Source organism: Sceloporus occidentalis, unplaced genomic scaffold, assembly GCF_023333645.1.
Source record: "Sceloporus occidentalis isolate IW3139 unplaced genomic scaffold, rSceOcc1.0.p SCAF_4, whole genome shotgun sequence".
Taxonomy (NCBI): domain Eukaryota; kingdom Metazoa; phylum Chordata; class Lepidosauria; order Squamata; family Phrynosomatidae; genus Sceloporus; species Sceloporus occidentalis.
In genome coordinates, this window is record NW_028316984.1 from 130,107,363 (window position 1) to 130,132,162 (window position 24,800).

At 40.7% G+C, this 24,800-nt stretch overlaps 1 protein-coding gene across 1 annotated transcript in view; it reads left to right on the forward strand.

Annotated features, from left to right (window-relative positions):
* LOC149314607 (uncharacterized) overlaps window positions 1-23,283 on the forward strand; it is a 134,232-nt gene extending 110,949 nt beyond the window's left edge. Inside the window, exons 4-5 of the mRNA XM_089523121.1 lie at window positions 15,511-15,555; window positions 22,339-23,283. Coding sequence (XP_089379247.1) covers window positions 15,511-15,555; window positions 22,339-22,386 — 93 coding nt within the window. The 3' untranslated portion in view covers window positions 22,387-23,283. The remainder of the gene's footprint in view (window positions 1-15,510; window positions 15,556-22,338) is intronic.
* Window positions 23,284-24,800: the final 1,517 nt, after the last annotated feature.

Here is a 24,800-nt window from a genome sequence, read left to right on the forward strand (position 1 = left end):
ACTCTTCTAAATGCAGCAGATTGCAGAAATGTGGGGCTGCCTCCGAGACAATGTGTTGCAATTGCTTCATTGGCAAAGGATGGCAGAGCAGGGCTGATGGAAAGCTTCTGCCTGGGCTGCCTTTTTTGCTGAGAGGAGGTCTCTGTGTTGTGTTGTTGTTGCTTTTATCTTACAGGCTTGTTGTTGTTGTTGTTGCTGTTGTAATACCTATGATCCTAGTAGTCAGATGTCAGATTGTGCATTGAATAACAACAAGGGGGGCATAACATTGAAATGAAAAAAATTTCAATCTCAGTTATTTTATTTTATGGCAGGAGGAAAAAAATAATGGCTTGACACTCATCATAGATGATAATGGGTTTGCATGGATTTTAATTAATCCAAAGAGCCATGGTTAGAAGAAAACATTTTGTGTGTGTGTTTTGTGTGCCTTCAAGTCGTATCTTGCTTAGCTATCCTGTTTTGTTTTGTTTTGTTTTGTTTGCTTTTTCTTTAAAATGTCATTCTGTAATGTTAGGTGGTGATGTTTGATGTTGTTGCTGTGCAACTTGAAGTCATTTCTGATTCATGGTAGCCCCTTAGGTGAACCTATCCTGGGGTTTTCTTGGCAAGGTTTGTTGGAGGGGGGTTGTCATTGCCTTCCCTTGAGGCTGACAGAGTGTGACTTACCCAATGTCACCCAGTGGGTTTCATGGCTGAGTTGGGAACTGAACCCAGGTGTCCATAGTCTGCTCAATGCACTAGGCCGCACTGGCTCCTCCATGTTGCAGGTGTGTGTGTGTGTGTGTGTGAGGAGTTTGCACTGTTGCTGGCAGGCTCCTTGTAAATGCCCTTGTAGCTTGTTTAAAAGACACTCGTTGTGTGTGGTCCACCCTTGAATGTGGGTACTGGCTGGGATCTCGGTGACACTTGCTAATCAGCTGGGGCAAATTACTGACCCCCTTTGCCTTTTGTATGATTTTGCAAGCTGGTGATTTTTCGTTAGTACTCTTTCCCGCTTGTCTCTTTACTGCTTTAATCTAGAAATATATGCCAATGTTGTTGTTGTGTATTTTCAAGTATGGTAACCCTCTGACAAACTTGTCATAGGGTTTTCTTAGCAAGTTTTTTTCAAAGGAGATTTGCCATTGCCTTTCTCTAAGGCTAAGAGCATGTGACTTGCCAAAAATCACCCAGTAGGTTTTCATGGCCAACTGGGAATTCTAATCCTGGTCTCCTGGTGTCCTAGTCCAATGCCCAAACCATTTCACCTCTGTGTGTGTGTGTGTGTGTGTGTGTGTGGTTGTTATATTTACATTGGTGCTATAAAACTTCCCATATTATGCTAACAATTTACAGTGTCATAAAAGTGTGTATGCATACATGTGGACTTTCCACATTCACTGGGGGTAGGGGCACAGGACTCCCGTGAGAGTGAGAAAAAAACACAAATAAAACACCACTGTTTTTGTTTTGTTTTTTTGCCTCAGAGAAAATTTCTGAAGGAGTCCCTAGGCCCTCCAGCCCAACTCTGTGGTCAGCAGCAGCTGGACCTTGACCATAGAATCAACCCGGAGGACCTACAAATGCCTTGCTCCAGTAAAGAAATCTGTTTGCAGTGTATTCTTTGGAGAATAATTTATTTTAGTTTCTGAGTTTTAAAATTCCAGAAGATAATGAGTGGAATCCAGTCAAAATTAGTCATGTTGTATTCTCATAGGGAAATCTGATGAATTTGGGGAAATCTGATGAAGGTGGTAAAAACACTTCTGTTCTTTGTTTTCATTCGGAACAGAAAGCAATGTGTCACTTCTCAGATAACTTATATGTTCAGTTATTAGTAATACCTATGATCCTACAAGTCAGCAGTTGAATTGTTTGTTGAATAATAACAGGAAAAAAGCATAACACAGAAGTGAAAAATGTTCAACCTTAATTTTTGAATTTGGATGAATTGTGTTTGAACCAGAGAACCAGGGGCCCATTCACACTACTTTTTAACCTGGGCTCCAATCCGATTTACATGAGGGTCGTTCATACTTGTGCCGGGGTTTTCTAACCCAAATTGGGGGGGACGCGGTGTAAATCCCTCTTAACCCAGGGTTTTTATGCCATGGGTTTTCTTGCTATTCTTTACAAAAGAACTGGGTTTTTTTTTTGGCCAATGGGAACTTGAAAATTGTTCCCATCCGATTCCTTCCTTCCTCTTCCTCCTCTCCCTCAGTCACCCCCGTTCTTGCCTCCCTCCAGCCACCTCTGCTCGCCACCCCTGATCTTGCCTGCGTTTGCCCCCTCCATTCTGTGCTTCCTCCCCTTCCTCTTTTTCAGCCAACTCCACTCTTCCTGCCCTTCCTCTTCCCCCCCTCCTGCCAGGATCGTGACATTTTATCCCATTGCCAAATGTGAATGGAATCCCAGGGTAAAATGCCACGATCATGGCAAATCAATGCCACAGAGAGATTCGATCGTGGCATTTCAGGGAAATAACCTGGTTCCCACACCAGGTTATTTTTGAGTGCGAACAGGGCCCAGGATTGGTAGGAACATAATTGCTTGTGTGTGTGTGTGTCCCTCTGTGTGTTTTGTGTGTGCCTTTAAGCTGTTTCCAATTTACGGTGACCTTGAAGCAAACCTATCATGATTTGCCATTGCCTTCCTCTGAGAGTGTGACCTGCCCAAAGTCACCCAGTGGGTTTGGCCAAGCTGGGAATCAAACCCTGTTCCCTAGAGTCATAGTCCAACATGCCATGCTGACTTCTGCTTGCACTATGCTGCAAAAAGTTAAAATAGCTAGGTTGGAGATGTCATGCCCTGCGTGAAAAGATTATTTTGAATCTAGTTTTATTTTTATTTCAGACCTTTTTTGCTTAGATTTGAATTTATAAACAACCTTCCAGAGCAGATAATAAATATCTATACAAAGAAAAGTTGTTTGTTTTTAAAATGGCAGCAGCTAAAAACAAATCAAATAGCAGCAGAATAAATAACAATCAGCAATAAAGATACTGAAACACTAGATGGAATGATAATAAAACAATCCGTACATAAGTTCTCAGATTAAAAATGAGCTTGCTGTTCATTGAAAATGCTGAATGGTTTGGTAAAAATGGGTTTCCTGAGAGAATTATTCAGCTCTTGGAAGCTGACAGTGAGAAAGGGAATTCTCCTCATCTGTTGTGAAGGGAGATGAGGCTTTAGGGGTTCCCAGAACATCTGTAGACAGGATAAGGCCTCAGAGCTGGGTCCTGTCATGTCCCCCTCTCTATTTACAGGGTTAAAAAAAGAGTCCACAGATTTGTGCAAGTCACCTAACAGCTGATAGCAGATTTTCCACAAAGAGCACCATAGTATTTTTTAAAAAGGGGGTCTGGACTGAATTCACGCCACTTCCTTTCAAAAAAGATGGATGCCAACAAAGCTGGCAGTGTGTTTGATGGGTGTACATTTTCGGATCCCCAACTCAGCTGTATGCTTGGACTCTAGCACTCTCTGTTTGGTTGATATGATATTGAAATGGACAAATATCTGTATCCTGCCGTCCAGTTAACAGGTCAGTTTGGATTGTCTATGTAGCATGGGTGAAAGGGTTAAACATCCTGTTCCCACAATCAAATTTGGAGCCCACTGAAGGAGAAAGTGAAAACGTTAGGAAATCCCATCACAGATATCATGTCTCACATAGTTTGGCCATCTGTTTGGGTGTGTATGTGTGTGTGTCTGTGTGCAAGAAGTGTTTTAAATTTAAATTAAATTTCTCTCTCACACACACACACACAAGTATATATAATTAAAAGTTGGTATTAGGTTTTTGTTTGTTTGTTTGTTTAATACAGAAAAATAACACCAAACACCAAGCCTATCCAGTCTTAATTTTTTAAAAAAGAATTGGGAACAATTTGACCATACACAGGAGGAAAATCTTGAATTTTTAGTGGAGAAAAGAGGCATAGTTTTGTAAAAAAGTCCCTTTTCCTGCTCCTTTAATCCACATTAAAAAAGTAACATTATTAAAGAAAGGAAGGAAAATATTTGTACACTACTTGTCTTTGAACATCTAGAATTTTACTGTACTATTATGAATAGAAAGACTTTGCCCTCAGCTACATTCTTGGTTTAATAAAAGCCTATGTACTAAGGTAGGGCCAGAGTCAGGGTTGGCATTGCTTGCGTATGTACCAAAGCCCACACCTCCATTGGGAGCCCAGTGCTGGTCACTGAAGCCCTGGGTGACCAGGTCCCTTGCTGTCAACTCTTTGCTTGAGTCATCCAACTTAAACTGGTGTAGAGTTGCACCTTACACTTTTCTTCTTTATTCCCTCTGATGGAGTGGTGGTGCTATAAGGGGGGCTACACCAGCTAATCTTAGTCCTGATAAAATATAAGCTTTTACTGCTTTCTGATGTCAGCATTTATGGCACATATCCAAGGAGGAAGCCTTTGCATATACAGCTGTATGAATGAAAGCATCTACCTTGGGGGTACTTCTGGAATATGACCAGGAGTGTGTTTGCACAGTCAGATCTAGTGCACAACTGTGCCTAGTCCTGGAGAAGTTGAATCTGGCCATGTGTCCGGGATTGCTGCCAGCAATCTCTGACTTATGCTGATAACCAAGCCTTCAGCCAACACGTGCAAGCAAAACAAACCTTGTGAAGAAGCAGTTTAAGAGCAGGCCGAGGAAGCAAGCCGATGTCAGGGTTCCAGAAAGTCAAGCATACCGAAAGACGAGCCAAAGTCAGGAAGCCAGAAAGCAGCGTGGTCAAAACAGTCTGAGGTCACAATAGCCAAGAGATAACAGAGGTCCGGTCCGAGATCAAGATAACAAGCTAGCAAGGTAACGATGTCAGGAGCTAGAGCGACAGCAATCACACCAAGGGCTCATGCAATAAACTCTAGCAACAAACTCAAGCCTCTCTTCCACTTAAATCAGGGAAACTCTCCCTCGAGCCACCTGAGGCTGGTTTGCTAATTGTCTTTCTGCAATCCTCCTGGATCTGCGCCTGCAAGCACTCTCGGCCCTTCTCTCTTGATAAGAAGGCACCTGCAGGCAAGCCTCGTCTCCAGAGTCACCACTAGGCTGTGGCACCATAGGAGGCCTCTCCTCAGCACTAGGACCTGGTTGGACCTCCTGCTCTGGGGCTGGGGAAGCACAGCTGGGACCTGGCAGAGTAGAACTAACACCTGGCGTAGCCTCAATCAGCCCTTGCTCTGGAGGAGGCTCATCCTCCTCATCATCCTCTGAGAGCTCATCTTGGCTGGCCATGACATCATGGTGGATTCATGCCTTGGTAATGCACTCTACAGTGGGACTAAAATTTAAATATATAGCTGTGTTAGTCTGTGGAATCAATGTGTAGAGAGATGTTGTAGCACCTTTGAGACCATCTGAAAGAAGTTGGCAGCATGAGCTTTCGTAGACTTCAGCCTACTTCCTCAGATCTCTACATGGGGCTGTCTTTGAAAAATGCTCAGAAACGTCAGCTGGCCCAAATAGCTGCAACTAGGTTGTTCAACTGACTACAGGGAGCACACAACTCTGTTGTTGCAATAGATCCATTTACTGCCAGTTCATTTCTGGGCACAATTCAAAGTGTTGTTTTTGACATATAAAATCGTATATGGCTTGGATCTAGGTTATTTGAAGAGCCATATCTCCCTTTATTAGTCCACTAGAGTGTTGATATCATCCATAGAGGCCCTTCTCTCTGCCCCTCTATCATCGCAGGCTCATTTGATGGCAACAAAACAGAGAGACTTCTCAGTGGCTGCTCCCAGACTCTGGACATGCCTCCTTAGAGAAGCCAGGATGGCCCCATCCCTGTTTTCCTTTTGGTGGCAAATAAAAACATTCTTGTGCCATCAGACTTTTTCAAACTGACAATAGCTGGGCTTTAAATGCTGTGTAATTCAGATTTTAAGGTTTGTATAGAATGCTTAGCATATTTTACATTATAATGCATATCATAACTTTTAAAATTGTTAATTGTTTTTAAATTTTATAGTTATACAGTCGGCCCTCGCCTTACGCGGGGATCCGTTCTGGATCCCTCCACGTAAGGCGAATTCCACCTATGCTCAAACCCCATTGGAAACAATGGGGCTCGTGCATGGTGGCGCAGCGGCACGCAGGGCGCAACGGGAGTGCGCGCCCATTCAATTGAATGGGATGCGCCGCCCCTTCCATCTTGCGTGTGCCCTGTGGCTTGAGCGCGCCCGCGTACGACGCGGGCGAGCTGTACATTTTAATGCTTTTGTACTGTTTTTAAATTGTGTTTTAAATTTGCTGTTCACTGCCTTGAATCCCTATATTGGGAAAAAGGGAAGATTATTATTCATTTTATTTACTACTACTACTACTACTACTAATTATTATTATTATTATTATTATTATTATTATTTAGCCCTCTATGGCTATATGGCTGTACGCCTACAGACTACTGAGATAGATTTCATATCACACTTGGTGGCAACTGTTCATGACTATCTAATGAAGTCAAGGTCTAAATACTCTGAAGGCACCAGATCCCTAATCTTGGAAGCTAAGCAGGATCAGCCCTGATTAGTACTTGGTTGGGAAACCACCAACAAATACCAGGTGCTTTAGGCTATATTTCAGAAGAAGGAACTGACAAAATCTCATCTGAGTATTCTGTGCCTAAGAAAACGCTATGACATTCATGGGAACATCATACGTCAACAGGCAATGTATGTACAAAAACACAGTGAAGTCTACGGTTTGCATTGAGAAACAGCCAAGGTGTATTTCATAGTCCAGTACCAACAAGACCAGGACTCTTCTCTTTACTGTTCCACTGCAGCCTCAGAAATATGTACCAGAGGGTTTTCTAGGCTTCCAGAATAGATTTTTAAGTTACAGGGAGGTAGATTAAGGTGTATTTGCCAATTCTGTCAAGTTGCAAGGTCCAAAAAATGCACACCACTGGATCCTAAATATGAATTTAGATTTAACCTGAACTTACCTAGAGAAAAGGCTGATTTATTTACTACAAACAACTTGTATACTTTTGGTTTACTTTTTTTCTGATCAATCAAAAAATATACTTTCCCATTAAATTTAGAGTTAAATTCTGTAATAAAGTTGGAAGCAAGGACTTCACCAATTTAACAACTTCAAAATATTTCTTTTTCCTTATCAGTTAAATTGACAATCCATGTCTTACAGTCACAGATGAAACCTATTATTGAAAAATGTGTGTGTACACTTCAGTCTTAGTTCCACGAATTAATTTTTCTCCTGCTAATTCATTAACTAAAGCATTAGAATGTTAATCTACTGATTATTTAATTTGTCACATATGTACACTGAATTTTATCCACACAGCTCTGGGAGCCTACATGAACTAACATTTTTACAAATGAGAATGCCAAAGTTTTTAATGTGCTTATTTTCAGAAATCCCCATTCTAGGACAGGCTGGCATTCTTTCTGGTAAAAGCAGGATGCAATTTACTAAAATGATGAATCATAGAGTTGGGAGAGACCTCAAGGACCATCCAGTCCAACCCCCTGCCATGCAGGAACACACATTCAAAGCATCCCAACTATCCAACCTCTGTTTTAAAACCTCCAAAGAAGGAGACTCCAGTGCACTCCCAGAGAGTATGTTCCACTGTCAAATACCTCTTACTGTCAGGAGCTTCTTAATGTTGCTGTGGAATCTCTGAACATAAGCTGAAACAAATGTGGCAGAAAGACAAAGACCACACAAAATCTTTGTCAAATCTCTATCATTATTAAACCAAAATGTTACGATCTGGCTGTCAGTAATATCAGAAAGCTAACATGTGATGGTTTATCAGACAAGCTTTTATCAAAGCTACAAAAACGGTATAAAATTATGAAAAGTGTAATTGATAATACTATGATTTTGTTGTTTACCTTCAAGTCATTTCCGATTTATGGCAACCCTAAGGTGAACCTATCATGGGATTTTCTTGGCAAGAGTTTTTCAGAAGAAATTTACCATTGTCTTCCCCCGAGGCTGAGAAATTGTAACTTGCCCAACGTCACCCACTGGGTTTCATGTCCAGTCTGGGAATCGAACTCTGGTCTCAAGTTGTAGTCCAACACTGAGATACCTATGCTGTGCTGTAGATTTATTTAGATGTCATTTATAGAAATCATTTAGTTCGGCTTCTGTAAAAAGGATGTTCTGTTTAGAATTTGTTCCCTCCTCCCAAGGATTGGCTTTATGATTTGCAGCTTAGTCCCTACCTCTACTTTCATCTTGCAGAAGTTATTTGTCCTTTAGCCTCACTCATTTACCTTGTATGAAATGGGTGCACAGTTGCTGTATTTACACCACTGACACATCCACAATATTTCAATTTAGTCACTGGCTTAAAATGTTAGGGTCTCCTGGTATAATTTAAAAATCAATAGTACAATAATCGATGCCATGTATCCACCTTATAGTCAATTATACGATCATCCATAGTTTTTTAGTGATACTTTGCCAATGTAACCACAGTCTGAGTCATCTGCTTGCTGTAATTTGCAAATAAACATTCTAATTTCTGCTGTTTTCTTAGTTGATGCTTATTTCTTCATTAATGTACAGAAGAAACTATTTTTCATTTTTTAACAGAATGAAACAAGCAGACTAGGATGTTTTTCATTGCTTCAAATTCACTGAAATGTATCCTGCCATGAAGCCGTTGAGAATACAATAAGAAAATAAAGAGAGGTTGAAACAGAAAGCCTCAACAGTGAAATAAATGAGAGAAAAGTTTTTGAGGGCTTTGAGTAGATGTCAGCATTGTCATGTAAACATGAATTCTTTCTACTTGTTTTTAGAGAAAAAGCTCATTAAGTAAATCTAATTGTTTAGGTGTTGTAGGCTTCAATATTACTTTATCCTTACTCAGGATATATTTCCTTGAAGCTCCTAACATAAACTGATTTTTCTGTATGTAGAGAGATCTTGTAGCACCTTTGAGAAGTTTTCTTTCAGTTAGTCTCAAAGGGGCTACAAGATCTCTCTATATATTGATTCTGCAGACTAACATGGCAATATTTTATAATCTGTACCATCGTTATAATGTACCCTTGAAAATAATAGCAGAATACAGTTATTCTCTAATCAGAGACAGTGTTTGAAAGTTCCATATTCTAAGATTTTTCTTTGAGCTTTATGTGGAAAAATGGAAGACTTGAAAAAGATGGAGGAATCTCAGGGAAGTAAGCAATCAAAGTAGCGCTCTGGGGCTAACGACACAGCTGGACTAAAGCTGAAAAGATGTTCATCTGTTGATGTGCTCAGAGGTGATAAGAAAATCCAAAGTGACACGACATGTATTATAGGAAAATGGAATGTGGAAAGCATGAATCAGGAGAATCTAGACATAGTAAAACAAGAAACAGAATATGCAAACATTGAAATATTTGGCGTGAGCAAGCTAAGTTGGATAGGAATGGGACATTTTGAGTCAGAAAATTACATAATGTTTTACTCAGGAAATTAAAATCTTAGAAGAAATGGAGAGGCAATAATAGTGAAAAGAGATGTAGCAAAAGCAGTCAAAGGATATAATACACAGTCAGATAGAATAATAATACTTCAGGAAAACCTATCAATAAAATCATAATCCAAATTTATGCTCCAACTACAAAGGCAGAAGTTCCTGTATTGCTATGTCCTCCCTCCAGTCCATCTCCCCTGATCCAGGCCTCGGAGGTAGAGAAGAACTGTTGGCCCTCATCCCCTTCCCCTTCTCCTCTTGTGCCGTGTCTTTTTAGATTGTAAGCCTTAAGGCAGGGAACCGTCCAATTAAAAAGATTGTATGTACAGTGCTGTGTAAATTTACAGCACTTTATAAATAAAGGTTAATAATAATAATAATAATAATAATAATAATAATAATAATAGGAAGGGAAGGAAAAGGAGAAAGAGGATAATGACAATGGTGACACTGAAAGATTCTATGTTGGAGTCCAGGGGAAATTGAATGACCACATACCAAAACAGGACTTCTTGTTAATCATAGATGATTGGAATGCAAAAGCTGGATCCTTTTGCATCCAGAGCAAAATCAAAGATAGAATTTTGTGAGGCCAACAGTTTGTTCATTGAAACACATTATTAAATTAACCAAACAGGCAACTATATACATTGGAAATCAAAGGCTTTCACAGCCAAAATCCATAGTTTTTTGTGGGTTTTTCGTGTTATGTGGCCATGATGTTTCACCAGCATCTGTGGCTGGGATCTTCTGAGAATGCTGGCATGGAAGTGAGTGGAGTATATATATATACTGTGTGACCCTAGGTTGGGAGGAGTAATTTACATGTCAATCTGTGTATTGTTCTGTTGTTGAGTGGCAAGACCTCAGGGTTGGAGGATATGCAAGGAGGATTTGTGTCTTTAGTTAGTGATCCATTGTCTGGTGGTAAAAACCCTGATCCTGAGTGGTTTTCATTGGCATTTTGCTGGGTTTTAATTTTGGTGGTTTTCAAGACTGGTAGTCAAAATTTGTTTACTTTAAGGTTTTCTTCTTACCTGTTGAAGTTGTCCAAGTGTTTGTGGATTTCAGTGGCTTCGTTGTGCATTCCGACCTGATAGTTGTTGACATGGTCCAGTGCTTTCAAACAGTATTTTATGCCCAGGATGTTTTATACTATGTTCTGCTACTGTTGATTTTTCTGGCTGACTCAGTCTGCAGTGTCTCATGTTCTCTGAAGATGCCAGCCATAGATGCCTGTGAAACGTCAGGAATAAATCCTTCTAGAACATGGCCACATAGCCCCCAAAACCCACAAAAAACTATGTGTATATATGGACATCACCTGATGGCCAATAAAGAAATCGAATACAAAAAGAGGTTCCATTGCCTCTTTAAAAACAAGACCAGGAGGAGATTATGACACAGACCATGAACTGCTGATATCAAAAATTCGAGTAGAACTAAAGAAGAACACTAAACCAACTATTGGGCCAAAATGCAACCCAAAGAACATCCCTGTAGAATTTAAAGATAATGAAAAAACAGATTTGTATTTTTAAGCCTAATTGACCAGGAGCCAAAACAAGCAAACAAACAAACATACCTCTGGACTGAAGCCAGGGACATTTGCAGGGCAGAATGCAGAAAGACACTATCTGCAGCCAAAAAGAAAGAAGCCCCAACTGATGACAGATGAAACTCTTCAAATAGCTAAGGACAGATGAAAAGCAAAAATAAACAGTTACAGAAATAGAGTCAAAACCCTAAACAAAACTATTCAGTGACTTGTGTGCAGCAACAAGGAGAATTATTATAATAATTAATGCAGACAAATAGAAGATGATAACAAAAAAGAGGAAGAACAAGAGACCTCTTCCACAACATCTGAAAAATCAAAGGGAAATTTAAACCAAGACTGAGCATGCTGTATGATCAGGAGAGAAGCACAGTACATGATCAAGTACAAATAAAAACACAATGGAAACAATACAGTAAAGAACTATATAAAAGAAATAAAAGGATGATGGATTCATTCCAGGAAGAACCATTTGAAAATAAACCTACAGAAAGTGAAATGGAAGCTGTACTCAGAACACTTGAGAGAAATAAATCACCAGGAACAGATGGAATACAGAGGCAGAATCTACTCTAGTTATAATTAAAATCTGTCAACAAATATGGAAAATAAAATAATGGCGTACAGATACTTTCCAATATATTTTCCATGGATTGCAATAACCACTGGACCATTGCATTAATTTCCGATTAATTTCATATGCAATCAAAGTGATGCTCAATAGTCTACAACAAAGACTTTTACCATATATGGAGCAAGTAGTGCCAGATGTCCAAGCTGGGTGAAGGAAAGGAGTAGGCTCTGGGGATCATATTGCACACACATGTTAGATAATAAATTGTGCTGAAGAACCTGGGTCACTTCTGGGAGAAAAGTGGCATACAAATGAAACAAATAAATAAATAATTCAACACAAAATAAGCCTGTGCTTTCTAGATCATAGCAAAGCCTTTGTGTATATCATGAAAAACTATGGATCCCTCCTAAAGAAATGAGTGCGTCACAATTTTTGATTGTGCTGATGTGTAACCTGTATTCAGTACATGAATACGTACATCAGGGAAGAATAAGGAGAAATTATATGATTTCCAGTTGGCAAGGGAGTAAGGCAAGGCTCCATTTTTTGTATTTAATTTTTAAAACAAATAACTAACACAATCATACATCAAAAGTCAAAATACAAAAAAACACACATACTTTTATGTATTTTATTTTATGCCTTTTGGGTTTTCCAAAAGGGACCCAAGGTGTCTCACAATGTAAAGCAATAAAACACATAACACATAAATATCTAAATTAAAGCACATACATCTATATAAAAATGACTTCCTCTTCCCCTCCATCTGGTTTATTACTACCAAAATTGTCTTAACCACTTTGCAGCGTTTACTATATTCTTTTCCATTACTTTCAACTATAGCAATAAACTCATATATAACGTATAAGGCAAGGCTCCATTTTATCACCATCTCTGTTTAACTTGGACATTGAACATATGGTATAAGCAAAGCAGGATTTGACTCAGAGGAAAGAGAGATGAACATTGGAGGAAGGACCATCAACAATTTAAAAGGCAGATACCTCCATAGTACTAGCAGAAAATAGAATAAAAGTGATGAAGACATTTAAAAAGTTCAAGACTTTCCATACCTTGCCTCAGATATAAGTCAAATATATATAATATATAGGCTTCGGAAGGACAGCTAGAAAGGAACTAGACAAGATCCTGAAGTGTAAAGATATATGATTGAACATTAAAGTCAGGATTGTTCATGCCATCTATTTCCAATTTTTATATATTAGCTGGACAGTAAAGAAAGTTAATTTGAAAAAAAAAACCCTCATTTGAAATGTACTGTTGGAGAAATGTTCCTATGGATACTACGGACAAGAGAAATAAATACTAGAGCAAATCAAGCCCAAACTCTCTCCCTAGAAGCCAAGATAACTAGAGTGAGACTGTTGTACTCTGGGCATATCATGAGAAGACATGACTCACTAGAAAAAAAAATGCTTAATGAGATAGAAGACAGTAGGAAAAGAGGAAGACTGCATTCCAGACCCAGTTAAGGAAGCTAGAGCCCTGAGTCTGCCAAGATCTGAGCAGGACTTTTGATGATAGGGTGACTTGGAGGTCTGTCATTCATAGGGTCACTACAAGTTGAAGTTGACTTGAGGACAGTTAATAACAATTATTTACCTAATTCATGGGTTCACTATAAGTTGGCAGGTGAACTGAAGGTACAGCCAGTCCTCCATATCCACAGATTCTTAATCCACATATTCAAGCCTCCACGGCTTGAATATATATTTTTAAAAACTACAAATACCAAATACCAAACCTTGATTTTGCCATTTTATGTAAGGGACACCATTTTAGTATGCCATTATATATAATGGGACTTGAGCATCTACAGATTTTGGTATCCACGGTTACAGTGGGCCCTTGTCTTACACGGGGAATCCATTCTGGAACCCACCCCCCACATAAGGCAAAAAGTGCGTATGCTTGAGCCCCATTGGATATAATGGGGTTTGTGCTCGCTGCCCAGCTGTGGGCAGGCACACCATTCTTCCTTTTGCTGGGCGGCTTCAGCATAAGCTGAAAGCCGCCTATAATGAGCCTGCGTATGGCACAGGCTCGCTGTACATATATGCAAAAGGATTTTGTAGCATCTTTGAGACTGAAGAAAGATGTTGTAGCATAAGCTTTTGTAGGCTTAGGTTTGAAACAGGAAAAAAGCACCACCTGAAGCTGATCCAGGGCTGTGACATGCAGATGATGTACACCCTTGGAACGGGCTGAAGCTGTGCCGAGACTGGCTAATGCAGCCAAAACCCACCTGCACACACATTTACACACACATTTTGTAGTTGTATAGTCTGTAGCACTGTTTTGTGGTGGTTTATACATGTGATGCCCTCTGAATGTGGTACTCTATGAAATGGGCATTTGCAACTCAGCAGTAATCAAATCCTCTATTAAGATTGGCTGGATTTACCGAACTTTGTTAGTTTTGAGCATCATGGTGTTTTTCCCCAAGTTGACCCTCTCCAATATAAATTAGAATAACAATGGGTCATGTGACACCTTTATGATTACCAAAGTTTTCATGGCATATTTGTAAATTTATGACAGCATAAGCTATCCTGCATATGCCATCTTGTATATTTCCATTCTATACATTCCGGCATATTTCCATAAGACTAGTGAGTCTATTAAATTCACACAATGTTCAAAACATTCAAATTGCAAAGTCAAATTAAAATAAATGAGGGTTGTTTATGAAACAGTGGTTACAAAGAGAGACATTCAGTCTTTCCTAAACAGACTTTTGATGCTTCAGTGGAACCCTATCCCAACCCACTTCTAAAGGCACAAAGAAAATAGACCGATGAAAGGTAGAAAAAAGTAAGTTGTAGGTTTGTAGCTTGCTTTCCTTTTCCTTTCTGATTTCTTAGCTTCTCTACTTGGATGTACCCTTTCCACGTCTATCCAGATTAATGATAATAAAAATGTTTTTTGATCAAGACTTTGGCCTGATACAGACTGGCACTTTGTGCGGCCTGTGGGAGAAGTTACGGTGCAGCATCTGCACGCTGGATGCCCTAACTCTGCCCCTAGGATGCCATTTTGGTGCCCACCTGTCTACACGGCACGCGCCATGATGATGCGACTCTGGCGCTGCATCTACACAGTGCAGTGCCAAAAAGGCATCATAAAGCTCCGCCACCGTGGCTATGGCACCCCTTGGAGAGTGCAAAAAGGAGCTGCTTTTTGCAGCTCCTTTTTGTGCTCTCTGGAGGCCAAATCGGGGCTGCAGCGTGAGGTTGCCACGGCCCCGATCCGGCCAGTAAAGGGGCAGCTGCAGACCGCCCCTTTGTCTTTGCAATGGAATGGTTCCTTCTGTAAAGAAAAGACTTTTGAACCATTGGAGGAATTCTGCAACACTTTAACACCACACAATTATAGCACTATGATTCCATTTCAACTGCAATGGCAACACCCTAAGCATTCCCAGAGTTTATAGTTTGGTGAAGTACTAGAGCTCTCTGGCTGAGGATTTTAAACAGCCCTCCCTAAACTGCAACTCCCAGGGATTCATAGGGTGTTGCCCAAGTTACTGAAAGTGGAATCATAGTGCTTTAGTTGTGTAATGTTAAAGAGTTCCTGCTGACAGAATAGTGGAAGGTTTTCTTTCTTCTTTTTTTTTTGTCAACCTTACCTGTTGAACCTCTGTGGAACATTACGTGGGGATTGCTAAAGGGGGAAATCAGCCAAAAAAACCCCACTTCCCACTAATGGCAGCATTCTAAACAGAGCTCTACTCTGAAAATGGCAGCAGAAAAATCTAGATCCAACATAATAGGTTTGAAAAAACTTTTCTTTGTATATTTCTTCTATATTAAAAAAAACACCTCACTGCTCTTGAGATCTGTTTGTTTCTCAGTATAATTTTAACATTACTGCTTCCTCCTTTCATTGTACAGATATATCAATCACAGTCAAGGATTATGGACCTGAAGAAACAATATGTAAGTCACTTTTATGATCAGAGTACACTGTCTCCCTACACTTGTGGAGTAGTGCATATCATTTCCTAAATCCTACATCAACAATGATGTAAGATCTGTTGATTGAGTGGGTCTTCTTGAATTGTGGATAACATTTGCTTTCGGGAAGGGGAAGCAAGAAAATTAATAATTATGATGGCTAGTAGAATGCCATTTACTGACAGTAGTAAGTAGTTAAGAATGTCTGAACTCAATGTCAATAGTACAGTCAGCCCATGCCATACGTGGGCTTCCTTTATGTGGCTTTCAGCTTATACTGAAGCCGCAGTACAGTTTAATGAATGGTGTGCGCGCTGTGCTGTGTGCACACACTCCATTGTTTCCAATGGGGTGTGAGCATACATGGTCTTCCACTTACATGGGGGGGGAGGTTTCGGAACGGATCCCCACGTAAGGGAAGGGTGGACTGTATATGTTTAAATGGCCCTTGTATTCTGCTGTTTGTATGTTCTTTTCCTGTGCATATTCACATAGAACACAGATAGAAATCATTGTTCCTCCAAATGTTTTGGTCTTGATAGGAGTTGTGTGCCAAAGCATTTGGAAGGTCAAAACTACTCCATCTTGACCTAGAAAACCTTTGGCACTCAAATGAACATGCTTTATTCAGCTTACTTCTCATCGGACATATGTATGATATTTAATCACTTAAGATAAGTAGAGGATTTAAGAGGCATCTCACTTGGTAATTTACTGGGTAAAGTTTTAAATGTAAAGAAATGTATGGTCAGATTGCCTGACATATATATGGAAATAACACTTGGCACCTGTGCTTGGCATATGAATGTGCAATTTTGCTTAGCCTTGTTAAGGCCTGGAGTTTATGTACCTGAATGTACATATATATATTTATTTCGGTCAATGATCATTTTAAAAACAACAACAATATACATACAATCCAGTGCATTAAAATAAATATTAAATACAGAGTTTAAAACAGTGTTAAATAAAAATATTGATATTATGGTGATAAAAAACAACATAAAATAGTAATACATTTAATACTAAGACAGTATCCTACATTGACAAGCTACTGCTGCCACACAAAAACTAGCTACCCTGGCTATAAGGCCCCATTCCCACTAGCCCTTTTGCCCTGGGTAGATCCAAGCAGATCCGGTAATCCCCATACCGAATCTCTCCAAAAACAAGTTCCCACTACCTTTACCCCGATTGAACCTTCCTGGTGCAATTTACCCCGCTGATGTTCACACTTCACAAAGGTAGCAATTTAAGATACCTGTTGTCAATCAAATGATTTACATATTCTCTTCTTCTGTCGTCAATGGTGATGTCATTTATCAGCTGCAGCCATTCGTCAATGGCATGGGTGCTCCCCCCTCCTTTTTAAAAATCTAGTGGGATCATTCGCATATTCTGTCAACTTGCCATTTTTATGAGGGTGCACAGGATTAGGGGGAGGCCCTGGGGGAGGAGGAAGGCACAGGCTGCAGAGGAGGACCAGGACCAGGATGATGGGGAAGGCAGGGGTAGGCCATCGTTCATGGCTGCTGCTGCTGCTATGCAATCCCTCCTCAGCTACCCCTTCACCCAGGAAAAAGAGCAGCAGCAGCAGGGCACAGGTTCCCTGGGCTGTTACCTCCACTCTGGGGCCACCGCAGACCTAAGGCCTCTGCGGAGCCTGGAGAAGCCAAAGAAAGTCGGACACAAGTGTACCACTGTCCAGGTGGCTCCGCGGTCTCAGAAGAGGCCTGGGAAGCCGGAGAAGGCTGGGCGCAAGGGCACCGTTGGCTGGGTGCCACGATGGCCTCAGAGGTGGCCTGGGAGGCTGGAAAATTCCATAGCACTGAGCCAGGCCACTTAAACCAGGGTCATACCTGATGTATGGCCCGACCTGGAGTCCTCTTCCCCCAGCCCCCTTTCCCTCCCTTCCCTCCATCCCCATGGTTTGGGGCTGCTTTCTAGAGGTGGCGGGGGGACTGACCGACGGGTCTCCCTCCCTCTGTCTGCGGGAGGCTTAGGGTGCAAAAGCCAGGTAGGACCCCCAGAGCCCTCCTTCCTTTTTTCCTGGGGCTCTTCAAGGGGATTTGGGACCAGACCCCTCGGTCGACTGATCAGCCGAGGGCGAAGGGGGCCCTCGAGTAATCCTGGAGATGAGGCATTTGCATAATCTGTCACCAAAAAACAAATTTTAAAAAGCTGCTTGCAAAGCAGCCAGTGCGAGAGGGGAAGCATGTTCTGCCCACTGCTCACCCTCTGATCTTCATCCCTCCCCCTGAACTTGACCCGATCATGACTGGGGCCAAGTTCACATTTGTCGGTAGCAAGGAAGAACTGGGTTTTCCAAAAAGAAACAGGGAGAATCCTGCTTTCGGAAAACCCGCTCTGAGGGGGATTTGCCTTGGATCGGGTGTGCAAAGCCCCGATCCGGGTGTGTAAAAACTGGCGCCAATGGGAATTACCCACTTTTAAACCGGTTTGGGAATCGGGGTAAAAGGTAGTGTCAATGGCCCCTCAGGAAACTAGAAAGTCAGAAAGTAATCAATGTAAAACACCTCAGATCTCCCTGGTATACTTTATAAAACTGGATTAATAAAGTGGTGATGAAGGTCACAGTAGTAAAAATGATACAATAAAAAAACCCTACAGTTTCTATTTTCTCTGCCTTGCAAGGATATAAGGGTTCACAATATGGTACCTTATTATATCTTCCCTTCAGCTTCTATGTATATACTTTATTACACTTGTACCAGTATGGCAACCTGGTTGTCTGCTTGTACAAACTCACTCTCATTCGGTTGTGGTTGTTCACTCAATTTCATTGTAAAACCTTGTAGTTTTTTGGATACAGCCAGCCACCTGCTTGACTGGTATATTGCTGCGCACATTGAGGTTTCCTCCTTCTAAATTTAGTGCCTAAATTTTGGCATCCAGTGAAAGAAAATTGGCCTAGGTAACCAGACTCCAAAATTTTTCTTTTTAACTAAGTTTTCTTTATAACCAAGTTTTTAAACGTTTTCTGTAAATAAGCACAATTTTCATTCATTAATCTCTTATGTGAAGCTGTCAACAGTGCATTTTTGTTCTTTCTATCTTGCCTTCCTAATCTTTCTGACTACAAACCTGTCAGGTAGGGGAGGGCCCCTTTTGGTACACTTAAAATACTCTGCTCTTTTGTTCAGTAGCCTCCAGGTCTTGACACAGGAGAGTGGTATTGCTAAGTGGGTAATATATCATTCCAACACTCCTACTGTCAAAATGAGCTTGCAAATTAATTAATGAATGCACTAGCAATGATTTACATAATTTTTGCACATGCACGTATATCCCTGAGAAATTGCTAGAAGTATTCAGTGTGGGTGTTTCTTCAGGTACTGATTAAAACTCCACACCCATTCTGGCAGGCAAGCAGGCGACACTCTCGTAAAGTGAGAAAAACAAATGATAGTAATTTTAATCAAGACTGGAAAAAAATTGATAGAGACAACCTTCAGTCAGATAATGCCTGTAGAAATGAGCATGGCATGCACATCGATACTCAGTAGAGTTCAATACATTGTTCAAAGATGGTTGTAAGTCACCCAGCCAAATATAAAACTTTGCAAACTAGCTAGGAGAATTTTAATTGACTCAGTTTGTAAATCCTACATCCACTTAATTGGGTAAAATCCCCAGTGAATTCAGTATGATGTATTTCAGATTAGACAGATATGGGAATATAATCTAAAGGCAAAAATACACTTCAGAAATAATCCAGTATGACACCGCTTTAACTGCCCTGGTTTAATGCTAGGAAATTCTGGGAATTATAGTTTTCTGAGACATTTAGCCATCTCTATCAGAGAGCTCTGGTGCCACCACAAATTATTTTCCAGGATTCTCTAGCACTTAGCCAGGACAATTAAAGTGGTGTCAAACTGGATTACAGTATTTCTGCAATGTGTTTTGCCCCTAAATACAGTCCTTAGAGAGAAAATTCCACAGAAATAAATATGCTTATGATTGCCAATCGTAAGGTCACAATGCTTTCTTTCTAAGATGACGTGCTTTCTTTAACACATTCCAAAGAATAGTTTTTGGTTGCAAATATGAAATAGGAAAATGGCCAGAAATGTTCTGTAAATTTATAGCCCTATTACTCTGTAGCCATTATGCTTTATAGCAATGGATTTCATAGTTACCATATCTATTCATGTGTAGGTCAACCTCATGTATAAGACGAAGGTAGGTTTTGGGGCCAAAATTGTGGCTTTTTATATTGCCCATGAATAAGTCGAGAGTAAAACTTAAGGGCATATAACCAAGGATGTAAAAGATGTCCTGCTTGCTCTTATTCCGCCTTCCCAGCTGGGCATGCTCCTTCGGAAGGCAGCCCAGCTGGGAAGAGGCTCGGGGAGCAATTGCTCACTCTTCCTCCATCTTATTACTGTATTGACCCATGTATAAGTCAACCCAGGTGTTTTGGGTCAGTTTTATAGTATAAATTTCTCAATTTATTGATGTGTATATACACTACTTCTGTTTTATCTAATTACATATAAATGGTTTGGTCAAATGTAGAAAAAACAATAGGCCTGAAACAAATAAGCACAAAAGAGTTGCTTCTGGCTGCTCTGGGGATGGGGCGTGCAGATGACCAGGAAAAGCCAGCTGGAAGAGAGCGATGAAAAGCCGCTCCTTGCTGGCGGCTTGTCCAGGGCTGTGGCAACAGCCAGCTTCAGGCCTGCAGCAACCTGCCCCGATCGGGGTCCCATTGGGGCTGGAGTGGCCAGAGGCCACTCCAAGCTGCCCATCTGTTTGACCCCTATATTAAAAGTATCCAAACTAACAAAATTAATAATCAGAACAAATCACCACTGATGTTCTAGTATTCCAATACTGAAACTCAGGGAATTGAAATCTGTCAATGACACTGCACAAAATCAGTTCAGACCTAGAATAGTTAGAGCCATGTATGGCAAAGATAGGAGTGAACATGCCATTAGGCTTCATCCTGAGGGTTTGCATCTTCTTCCAGTCTTCACTGCAGGAACATAAATCACACGGTACTCCAGCATTTCTTGGACTCTAAATCCCAGTACTCTTAACTCCTTTTGGCATGGCTGGCTAGACTAGGGTTGCCATAAGGCAGGACCTCCAAACCGGGACAAATGTAGGGCCACATTTTGAAATGTAGGACATGTTTTTTAAAAAATGGAGGACACTTGAAAAAACTGATAATTTTTTTTAAATGTTAATATAAATGCATGTTTCTTAGGCATGCTCAAAATGGAGGACATTTTGGCATTATTCCTAGACAGAAGGCTGAAATGTACTTCTCTTTCTGGCCAAACACCCCCCCCCCCCATTCTACAAGAACATTTCCCACTCCCAAGCAGGCATAGCATTTGCAAGATCACAGGCAGTCCCTTGTGCCACTGCAAACTACATTTCCCACTCCCAAGCAGGCATAGCATTTGCAAGATCACAGGCAGTCCCTTGTGCCACTGCAAACTACATTTCCCACTTCCAAGCAAGCATAACATTTGCAAGATCACAGGCAGTCCCTTGTGCCACTGCAAACTACATTTCCCACTCCCAAGCCTTTTTAGCAATTCCCCCCTTCCTCCTTTTCCTTGCCCCCTCCAACCCCCCCAAACCCCTCGCCCCCTCTTTTTCCCAGGTATGTCTCAACTTAGGAGGGATTTATGGGACAGATCCAAAGCCTTTTTTCTTTTCTAATGGGGGCAAAGCCTTGAGAAGCCCTGGACCCCTGAGAAGAAGAGGAGGGGGGCTTAGAGGGAGGAAGAAAGAGAAAAAGAAGATGAGGAGGGGGAAGAAAGGAAGAAAAAGGAGAGGAGGAAGAGGAGGAGAAGAAAAAAACATGGAGTAACAAGAAGAAGAGAAGGAGGGGAAAGAGAAAGAAGGGAAGCAGCTTGCCTGAATGCAAATTCCTCCCTGCTTGGATGTTGGAGTATGTCCAAATAAGGAAGCAGAGGGCTGGCCAATAGAGGCAGGGCAGTGCAGCAGACCCCACCCCTGCTGGTTTCAGTTGTCCTGCTGCTGCTCCAGACAAGCTGCACAGGCAGCACTCTATAGAAGGCAGGCAGCAGCCCTGGGAGCTCAAAGTTGGGCAGCCACCGGGGAATGGGGGCGGGGGAGGGACGGGGCACGCCCCCCAGGGGGCAGGAAAGTCCCACCCACCGCCGTGAAATGGCAACCCTAGGCTAGACAGGCTGGAAATTGTAGTCCAGTGATATCGGGAAACCCATATGATTCCCACCTAGAATATGTTTCAGAAAACTACAGCAGGGTGGGAATCTTGTGGCCCTCCAGCTGTTGCTAGAGTGCAGCTACCAGCACACCTAGCCTAGATAGCCAGTGGCAAGGAATGCCTGAAGTTGCAGTTCAACAAATGGTGGAAGGCTGCATGATTCCCACCCTGACAGATTGGTAGGCATTAAAAGATATAGCCGTTTTAGTCGGTAGAATCATATGTAGATAGATCTTGTAGCACCTTTGAGATTAACTGAAAGAAAGAAATTGGCAGCATGAGCTTTCATAGACTTCAGTCTACTTCCTCAGATGCATTATGTGTCAATGTGTGGAATGTGGAAATACGTGGAATGTGTCAATAAAAAGAGGATACACTTGCCACAACGTGGTCCCAGATGCTCTAGTGTGGATACGGTAATTTGTTCATGTAAATAGGGCTATTTTGTTGTTATATTTAATATCTGTGATTTGAAATTTTTAAGCTTGAGCTTTTTAACTCAAAAATTAAAATGTTTATTTGAAATGCAGCTGCCAGAAAGACAAGACATACTAACTTTCTACAAGCAACTGGTTTAAATGTCAGTGGAGAAAGTGTCCTACAGTACGAACTCACACATTTCACACAAAATATTTTCTCCCTTGGAAAGAGAAGATTTATAAAATGCCTTGGAGTAAATATGAGACCCAAGCATGGAAGAAATCAACTTGAATTACTTGTTTAATTACTAGGAATTGCTAGGAATGATAGCAAAGTTGCATTATGTATTCACAATTAAAATAAACTCAGGGTTTAAATTCTTTAATTCACTGCTTGTTGCTGTTTATAAATGTCTTATATGCAATAAATAATAAAGCATATACAACAGTGTTACTTATTTAATTATTCAGTGTGCATACTTCTTTTGTTGGTAGGGAACACCAAACTTATTTTTTAACATTTGGTAATAATATAGCCTGACATTAGGAACAGAGAAACCGAAGGTATGCCAGGATCTACTGCAGATTGCTGGATGATTTGCAGTAAATCAGTGTTTCTGGATCCCAGTTATTGGACAATAAAAACTAAAAACAAAGAATTCCCTATTAGGGCACCCTTGCTTCAGACATTTATCTGAATATCTGTGTTCCCTGCCTGCATTTCACAAAGTTTCAGTTGCCCTGCTCACCAAATTTAGAATTCTATTTAAGTGTCTAATGTATAACAAAATATAAATGTGTCTGTTCCGGTTATCCCACTCTGGCTTTGTGACTTATGAGCTGGTGCAGAAAGCTCACTCCTACTTGCATCTAATCCAAGAGCTGGGAACATATAGCTCTCCAGAGTTGTCAGACCAAATCTTTCATCTTCCTTCACTATTGCATATTCTAGCAGGCATTGATATGAGTTGTACTTCAATAACATCTGGAGTTCCATGTGTCTTCAATCCCTTGCCCTTTCCCACTGGTGTGTACCTGGCTCTGGCTGGTGGTTTTGGGGAGTCTCAAAATGAATAAATAAATAAATGATATAAAAAATATAACTCTCATGATTGTGAAGTCTATCCACGTCTGCAGCCTATGTGTGAAAGAGCAACAAAAGTTGCAATATCTGAAAATGTAGTAGAGATGCTTAATTGTTCAGCCATAGCAGGCACTGTACCGTATCAATATTATAGGTAAAGGAATGCTGTCTCAAACTTGGAGTATTGAAGTGTGGGGAGAAAAAATTAAGACTAATAGGGTAGTCAACTGTTGTTGCAAGATGGGCAGAAGAAAACTGTTAGAAAGGTAGAGAAGTGTGCATCTTCTCTCCTGTCATGTTCTCCTGTCATGCTGATTTTTTTAGCTCTGTGAGCACTGGAATCACAGAATAGGAACAGTCTAATACCCCTATTATATCTGTCTAATACCCCTATTATAGAAACCCACTGCTAAAGTATTCTGAGAGGTGGCTATCCAACCTTTGTTTAAAAACCTCCAACAAAGAAGAATCCCCCATTTCCCAAAGGAGTCTGTTCTACTGTGGAACAGTTCTTACCATCACTATGTTCTTAAGATTTAGTCAGAATGTCCTTTCTTGTAAATTGAATCAAGCTCACTCTGTCTCCCACATGTCAGCCCTTCAGATATACCCAGCTTCTGTCACTGTTTCCAGGCCTTTTGGTCAGTCTCATCTACACCTGTTTCATATTGTATGTTCTCATGCACATATTGGCCACCCTGCTTAGCTTCCAAAATCAGATGAGAACACATAGGTTAAATATTGGGAGTTTAAATAAACTCCATGCATCCAAGAGAGATAACTTCTCGATTTTTATTCTTCAGTTTAGTTTGAAGTAATCCCCTCATTTTTTCACAAATTAGTTTATTGACTACTCTCTTAAATTAAAAAGGAGCATATTTGGCTCTCTGGCCTATCTCCACTTTCACAACATAAAATAAATAAAATTGAATGGTAAATTGTTGAAGCAGTTGTCTATTAAAATAGCAGTACTAATATATAATTTCAAAAGGGGTCATTTGTAGCATCTCTGATCACTACCGTGCAAAAACTAATTCTGTATCAGCTGAACTTACACACAAAAAGAATTAAGTATGTTCTGGAGGATAAGTTGATTTTTTTTTTTTTACATCTCTTTCATGACAAATATTTTATAGATTCATGGGATTAACACAAAGATGTTTACAAATTATTTCCTCAACCCCACATTTTCTATTTTCATCCTGTTTCACTGATCTAGTATATCAAGGTTATTTGCATAAGCACAGCCTCTAAGGAAAATAAAACATTTAGTAACATCTCCATAAAACTCAAAGAACTGAAGAGCAAGGACCTTGTGATAATGGACAATGCCGCCTACCAACTCCCCTCCTTGCTGCATTCTTCACAATCATTGTAGTTGTGCATGTCTTTGGCAAGGGCGGCAGAGTGTTGTGAAGGTGAATTTCCCTAGCAGCAGTCTATTGTTGGGAGCTATCCCTATTGGCCCTGCTTATTGCACCACACCGAA